The sequence below is a fragment of the Chiloscyllium plagiosum genome, unplaced genomic scaffold (genome assembly GCF_037043375.1).
Source record: "Chiloscyllium plagiosum isolate Xiang-an unplaced genomic scaffold, Cpla_swu_hap1 HiC_scaffold_2, whole genome shotgun sequence".
NCBI lineage: Eukaryota > Metazoa > Chordata > Chondrichthyes > Orectolobiformes > Hemiscylliidae > Chiloscyllium > Chiloscyllium plagiosum.
This window is the reverse complement of record NW_028270140.1, coordinates 4438363-4446652: the sequence shown is the minus strand read 5'-3', so window position 1 is coordinate 4446652 and position 8290 is coordinate 4438363. Positions and strand designations below refer to the sequence as shown.

The 8290-nt window shown below is 44.3% G+C and overlaps 1 protein-coding gene across 1 annotated transcript; it reads right to left on the bottom strand.

Moving 5' to 3' along the window:
* Window positions 1–569: 569 nt before the first annotated feature.
* dmrt2a (doublesex and mab-3 related transcription factor 2a) lies at window positions 570–6347 on the bottom strand. The gene is made up of 3 exons (XM_043718418.2): window positions 5936–6347; window positions 4661–4763; window positions 570–1864 (listed from the first exon to the last, which is right to left on the bottom strand). The coding sequence occupies exons 1-3, from the start codon at window positions 6278–6280 to the stop codon at window positions 855–857; spliced, it is 1458 nt and encodes a 485-aa protein (XP_043574353.1). The 5' UTR covers window positions 6281–6347; the 3' UTR covers window positions 570–854.
* Between the last annotated feature and the right edge of the window lie 1943 nt (window positions 6348–8290).

The window sequence follows — 8290 nt, the reverse complement described above, 5'->3', positions numbered from 1 at the left end:
TTAAATATGCATAAGGACTCTGCCTCCACAGCTCACTGTGGCAATGAGTTCCAAAGAGTCACAACCCTCAGAGCAGAAATTCCTCCTCATCTCAGACTTAAATTGGTACCCCTTTGTTCCGAGACCATTCGCTTGGTTCTAGATTCTCCCATGAGGGGAAACATTCTGTCAGCATTGACCCGGTCAATCCCCTTAACAATCTGATATGTATCAATGAGATCACCTCTCAATCTCCTAAATTAAAGTCCCAACCAGTGTAACCTTTGCTCATTAAGACAATCCCTCCATACCAGACACCATCCTAGTGAACCTACTCTAAAGTGCCTCCACCAAATGATATATTTCCTTACATAAGGGGACCAAAACTGCTCACAATACTCCAGACGGGATCTCCACTCTAGACTCTGGGTAAGGTGAAGTGAAGTTGCACCCTCCCAACAAGAACAGAAAGAGAATAATATTAATTCAGCTGAAATTGTTTACCTTGACAAAGACCTGGGGAAGTGTATCTATGAATATTGGTTTTGAAGGTTGAATTCACAAAGGTATGCATGGATGCTGACAGGGTCCTTTAAGAAAAGGCAACTGTTTGGTTCTGTAATCTCTTTATTTTTTAGCTTTACATTTACCTCAGTGCAGAAAACATTTGCTCATTTGCAGTTCTCCAGAAAACAAAAGACTCAAGATGTTTTAAATATACTCTGGCAGGAAGGAACTATGCTAATATCTGTACAAGATAATACCCAAACCATATACATCAAAGACATTTTATACAAAAGGCAGCTTTGGTCTCGAAATGTAACCATAAGTGATATTAATTCGAAGCGTTTCAAATTGAAGAGGAAATGTTACAGTTATTGATAAGTGCGGCTTGAAGAATGTGAAGACCTCTTCAGAATTGATTCAACTGAAAAGGAGAGTGTCTCGGGAGGTGAGATTTTTGGCCCGGCCTGTTTCGAACCGATCAGGTTGCTCATGTATCTTTCGGTGGAGTTTTTGTACAGCTGGTTCTCCTTGATCGCGTATTCCCGGTATTTCCGGGCTGCCTCTTCCAGGATGCCTTTACTCAGGAATGTTTTGAGCTCGGAGGCAGCGTTCTCCTGAGGCTGGCTGTGACTATGTGACAGGGACATGCCGCTGGCTGGGGCTGAGCAGGGAGAGGGCGAGTCACTTTCCCCGAGCTGGGGGGAACCTCTCTTTGGTGGTGAAAACGCCGAGCGGTCACAGGGAACCTCCAAGACTGGCAGGTGGGTGCTTGCCACGGGCTGCAACTCCCTCGCTGCTTTTTTGGGTGACTCCCGACTGTCACTGGCCAATTGACCTTCCGGCACTGTTGCCCCTTTAGAGTCCCAGACGGCTCCCGGCTTGAGAGTCTGGATGGCGCTACTGGCATTCAGTACGTACTGTTGGTAGAGCAGGGCATCGCTGAGGGGACCACACTTTGGCCAGACCATCAGCCTGGGGCTCAGCGGGTACTGCCTGTAGGTGGTGGCTACACTAACGTTGGAAGAAATGAGCTCCACCGCCCGATCTGAGCCAGAGTACTGCATGGTTAGATCGAGGCACGGGGACATCAGGTTACACTGCTGGGCGATGTCTTTGCTGGGTCTCTCCAGCTGAGGCGGGCTGTAGTTAGACTTGCAGGAATTGTACTCGGCTGCGTGCACCATGCCGTTCGGAAGGAAGAAGGCAGCAGCAGCTTGTGCAGCCTCAATCATCTCTCTCTCCTTGTACTCTCTCTCCATCATGATGCTCTCCAGCTCCTTGTCAGCGAACGCACGCCTTTTCCTCATCCGGTCACTCACGGGAGGGGGTAAAGGTGGGCTTCCCCTCAGGTATGGCTCATTCTGGGCTGGTCGGTAACCTACAAAGCAGGAATCATTCAGAAGGTGAGCATTTCGAGCTCAAGGTGATGGAAATCCAACAATCAGCACAAAACTAAAAGCTAATGAGCAAGGCCAGACTGGATTGTGTTAATACTGTCTCCACGTGAATCCATTCGAAATTCTAAAGTGTTCTCAACTCGAACTATTAACAGGGTAAAATACGCTCCAGACTGAAAGCATGTCCTTCAGTTTTGTTTATCACTGAACGGGAACTATTCTAACATGCATCATCCGTTAGAAAATCGACTGGCGAAAAATCAGCTGAAAGTTCCTTCACATGAGACTAAATCATACAAGGCGTTTTGAGCTAAACTCTGCTCGGGTCCCAAAAGTGAAAGGATATGGTTCCAAGCCACTTATCACCTCAGATAGACATGGAGGCAGATGCTTATTGTTTTATATGATCGTGAGAATCAAAAGAAACACGCTTGCTGGAGACGTGAAACACAAACTGCTGGAGAAACTCAGCAGATCTGGCACCATCCGTGGGGAAAGAAGGCAGAAATGTTTCCAGCAATTTGTCCTTATTTTTGTTTATAATTTTTAGAATAATCGGTTTGGAGATTTAGAAAATGGCTGATGTTCAATGCATTTTGCAGCCGGGCCAGGTTTTTTTTTAAATGGCCATGAACTGGCTTTGAACTTATCGATCTGTAATATTTGCCACTGAACTTGTTATTCACAAGATCTGAAAAAAAATCACTGGACTTGAAACGTTAACACTGTTCCTGCTACACAGATGCTCCCAAACCTGCTAAATTTCTCCAGCAGTTTGTTTTCAATTCGAAAAAAATCAGGTTCCCAAGTGTCACGTTGTTGTGTATTATTCGAAAGTTACACGTTTCAGTAGGATAACCTTATCACTCCAGTCTAATTCACACGAGAAGCAAAATCGATCTCATGAATATTTACCAACAAAAATCAAAAGGCTCTGTGTGTATGCATCCTCTACTCTATTATGAATTATATATCTCGATTAAAATACTATGTCAATTAAAATATAATCGGGCAGCATTTCAAGTTGCACTCTGTCAGATATTCCCTGCTCAGGACCACGTAATGTTCGAGCAGAAACAGCTTGAAACTTCTCGCTGCTGAGCAATGATTTCAATTATTGGAAAGAGTCGCTATAATCAACAAAGCAGAGATGATATTTGCTCATGATCATAAGTACGTTCATCTGCAACAGCACAAGCATAACCTTGCTAATCAATTGTGACAAATTGGACTATGAGATACGTTAAAAAAAAAATTTTAAACCATGTTCTACACTGAGATATTCCACTTTGAGTCTCCCTCTCTCCTTTTCTCAAATACTGTTTATTGAATAAAAAACCGGCGAAGCTACTTTACCTTCTATTGAATATTAACTAAGCACCGGCTTGCTGTTAAAATTACTACTTTTCGGTTTAAGATTAGAACGAGTTTTCGATTGGGGCGAAACATAAATCATTATCCTTAACGATCCAAAAGATGTCTATTTCGAATGGGAAATCAGATGGGAAAGGTGTAATTTTCCCCCGCGTTATTTTATTTATTTCAGTTCATCCGTTACTCAGCATACTCTTCAACGTGTAGATTTAATGAAAACGAAACTTGAATCTTGCTTTAGCCTACTGGTCCATCTATTGGTCCTGACTGCACTGACCAGGTCAGCTCCCACAAATAATGTCCCAGGAGCTAATTCTGTTCATTTAACGAAATCAGTTATGGCAACACCGACGATGCAAGCAGCCTATCATTACAATAAACTAGGCGCTTCCTTGGTAAAGAGTGTTTTTAGAAAAATGAAACTAACAGCGACTGAAAGGGTTGTTCAATTTTGACAAGAACATGGAGATTACACAGGAGCAGAATGTAGTGATATTTCTTTCCAGTTAACAGTCCCATCCTATATTCCGTAATAATTGCAGAATGTTCGCGCCCATATTAATTCACTCCATTTGATCATGCCTCACCTCAGTCTGATTGGCTGTCTGAATACAGATATATTTCATTTGTGCAAATAGACAGGGACTGCTAACACTGTTCCCCCCCCCCCCCCCGCCCGGTTGATTTTAAGGAAGCAATGAAGCTTTGACTAACTTTTTTTTGATTGTCAAGCCGTTTAAAAGCAAGGGTAGCAATTTAAGACTGTACCCACTTGTTTCGGGTAATTAAAACCACGGGCCAATAAACTCAGTGCAACTTCTCCCCTGTGATTTGCGCGAATTCAATTTACACTCATACGGCAGATAGAATTATTTTATAGCAAATTGTTTGAGAGAGAGCGAGAGAAATTACATTATTCTGCTGTGGAACAATATCGGAAGTTCAATGGAACCTATTAAAATACTTCATGTTTCGTATGTCCCACCCCCGTTGAGATTTTAGTTTCAATATCTTATCAATCTGGAGTTGCAGTTGCCAGTAATGCTCAGATATACAGACAGGTCAATAATTAGGTAGACCTTCAACTGACCTTGTTCTATCCTTTAAAAACTTGGAAAATAGCGGCCAAACATCAAACAGAAATGTTGCTGAGAAATTAACTCGCTTATTTACAAAAATGCAACAACAGCTCAGTGAGTATTCTGGTGCAGTTCCAAACTTCCGTTACTTCTTTTAACAATCGGCTCACCCAATCATTGGTTTATTCTTTTATTTCCATTCCAAATGCCCAGGTCCTTTCCCTTCCCCCCCCCCCCGATCGAACGGATTCTCCTGTTCCTGCCCCACGACTTTCGGTAGAGATGCCTCTATTCTAACGGAGCTGAGAGAAATATTAAACACACCTTCTAAAATGCTCTTCGCCAGCAAACTCGGCGTCCTCAGGTGCCTCTGATAAACGGCTCGGCGCTCGGCCAGGTTGTGTTTGTTCGCTATCCCTTTCTTATCCTTGGAAAGAAGAGGGGAGGTAATAGATAAAATACAATAACTCGGGGCAATAGTAATTGTATTTGTCACCCCAGTCCGTGTGCTGGTGACATATCGTGTGTTTATGATGTAGACAAACAAATTGAAACAAAACTAATCTCTGCCGTATTCTGCCACACAGCTCTGGTAACCGGCATCACTGCAGTGGGGCATTGACAGGGGCAGGAGCTGCTCTCAAGGTGGTTCGGGGGGGTGGGGGTGTGGGGGGAGATCACAATTAGCCATCCCCATACTGACTTGCTCCATTTGGGAACGATTTGACGGTATTTCTGGCGTTTTTGACGTGTTCGCTCTGAGTCATTTGAAAAGAAGTTTGGTGAAGGAACGCGAATAACTGAACCGAGCAAACTGTTACAAAAACAAGTTGCCGATGCCGGAAATCTGAAACAGAAAACGCCGGAAAATCTCTGCGGTCGCCGGACTGAAAACATTAAGTCTGTTTTCTCTCTTCACAGATGCTGCAGGACCTGCTGGGTTTCTCCGGCAATTTCTGGGGTGTTTTGTTTTTGTTCCAGTAACCTGTTGACTGGGACCAGTGGCCCCACAAATCAACGGTCTGTATATTTCAACACAGAACATTCAAACCGCTATTATTAGTCAAGTCAAAGAGATGGCTGAGCATAGCCAAACGTTTGTTTTTAAATCCACTCTGTAGTTTCTAAACCCGTCCCCATCCCGCCGTTAGAAACCACCGCCGTCTGTCCGAAACAGCCTTCAGCTGCAGTTTGATTCCTATGATACCTAGTTAAAAAAAAAATCACCCAACACCAGGTTATAGTCCAACTGGTTTATTTGGAAGCACTAGCTTTCGGAGCGCCGCTCCTTTATCAGCTAGTTTGTCATAAACACCTGATGAAGGAGCGTCGCTCCGAAAGCTAGTGCTTCCAAATAAACCTGTTGGACTATAACCTGGTGTTGGGTGATTTTTAACTCTGTCCACCCCAGTCCAACACCGGCATCTCCAAATTATGAGACCGAGGGTTCATAGGAAATCTTCCACGAACTCCGCATGTGGACAGACCGAACCATATAAATGTAGAATGAAAGTTAATACCGGGGTGAAAGTGGCAGCTAACTTGGCTCCGTTTACAAGGTCTGGGTCTGTCTGTCTGTCTCTCTCCCCACATACTCACCTCCGTTGCCTGTTGCCTCCTGAGTGCCACCTGTGCCGCCATCACTCTCTGCCTCTCCACCACCAACAGGCAGTTCGCACACTGACAGTCCCTCCAGCGACAGAAGCGCTTGTGACCTTTCAGACAGGACACCACGCCATGGTTCCTGCACCGGGCGCATTTCGGGGTCCGGCTGAGCTTCCTGTGATCCCCCTCGGCTCCCTGCTGCTTCTTATCGCTCTCGGCTGACCCATCTTGCCGGTGCCCTGGCGCAGCCTGGGGCGAGCTGGCTAGGTCTTCCTCCTCCACTTCCAAACTCTCCACGTCTATTTCCAGCTCGGCCCCTCGCTGCTCGGTAGTTTGCATCCTGAACGCTGAGGCGTGGAAACCCACCGGACAAGGGCAGTGCGATCACCCCCCCCCCCCCCCCGCCCCGGTTCAAGGCCCGTTTACACTTATGCGTGGAGCAGCACAGTTCAAATTGGCGACCTTCGATCTTGAAACTGCAAAACACAAAGCAAGATAGAATTTCACTCGCAGCAAGACTCGCGGATTCCATTAGTGCAGAGGACTGTCAGTATTTGACCCGATTACCTGAGCTCTCTCAGAACAAACACCACCGACGTCCAAGCAATTTTAGACTAGATTACTTACAGTGTAGAAGTTTTAAAACACTTCCTCTATTGGAAATAAACTTCAACTTAATTTTGCTTCCTCGGTTCTCCTTGATCTCCAAGATCATTCTTTACTTGTCAAAGACATGCTGACCCTGGCTGCTCTTTTGCAGCGACTTTACAAAAAGCAGTCAACAGGGAACCCGACGCGTTCACGCTGCCCTCTCTCTCCCCGCCTGAGCTTCGCCAGCAATTTCTGCTTGCGTTCCACATTTCCAGCTCCCGCCGCTCTTGGGATTTTATTTCAGTTTGAGCCATCGGTGCGGATAATCCGCGGTTGAAATGAAACCAAGAACTGCCGGATGCTGGAAATCCGAAACAAAACCAGAAGTTGCTGGAGGAACTTAACGGAGGTCCGGAAGGTGTGTGGAAGGGTTCACTGCACTCGAAAGGTTCCCTCTGTGTTTTCTCTCTTCACAGGGGCTGTCGAGTTTCTCCAGTACGTTTGAGGAAGATTTATCTTACCTACATCAGCTTGTCCAAACCACAGAGCACTTTCACCTGCAAGTCATTTGTACTGACCTTGTGTCTGAAGTTGAGCAGCAGCCGGTCCGCGGTGAGCTGATGAATACTGAGAGAGATTTGGTCCGCTGATGTCCCAGGGCTCGGCTCCTTTTAGGGGAGACCGAGCGCATCGTCAATTACCTGCTTGTTAATATCAGCGCGGGGTCAAAGGTTACGCTCTTCCTGATTGGCCGCCTCTAAAGGGATCTAGGCGCTGATTGGTAGGACATTGCTTCCGGGAGATGGGGGACAAGTCAATCTCCTTGGCCCTAGTTTTCAGCGTAGAACTATTTAAATATACAGGGGAAATACACACACATACAAAATGTGTACACAAACACACACTGTACATACACATGCTCTGTATAAATTCACTGTACATATGTACTCTGTACAGACACATACAGTATTGAGCTGCGATTGGAATGAGATGACTAGGTTTGAGCCAGTGACGAAAGAGAACGAGGCAATTTAGAAAGAGTCAACACGAAGCATCACAAGTTCCAGAAAAGAAATTAAACCGGTATGGAAGGATGGAGATGTCTATTTTATAAATGATGCGTTTTTTGTTATTCTTGCAAATTCCCCATTTCATCGAGTTCAGCAATGATTATTTTTGTGCTAACTAGGGTTGCTCCTATCGAATTAATCCCAATTCGATTGCCAACAGTGGTTCATTTAAGGCTGCAGATCTTGTTTAAGACTAGCGCAGGTTTAGACTGAGTGCTATGTCTGAGGTTGAAGGATTAGGATAATGGGATATTTAAATACAATAACATTGTTCGACATAAGATCAAGATTGCTTTGTTTATGTTACCACGTGTAATCTGTTTAAATATAATATTTTAATTTTGAAATGCCTTGTATTTGAGAAAGTTTGCCAAGATATTTGACAAGAAAAGTGAATTTACATTTAACTTTCTCGCCTACTCCTGAACGATTAGTCCAGTATATGTGCAAACTGCAGTATGTACATAAAATGTATAAAATTGTTTGTGTAAACAACTGTCTTCGGAGCCCAGATACATTGCAAATGTGTTGTGGAAGCAAGCAACAGATGCAAATTAATAAAGTCTTTAAAGTGAATCACGAATTAAAGGCAATGACGTTCAAATTTTATTATGTAAAAGTTCAGGGCTTCATAATTTACGATCGAAAACAATGACATTAAAATGGAAAGAAAAGCTTATGTTATAAA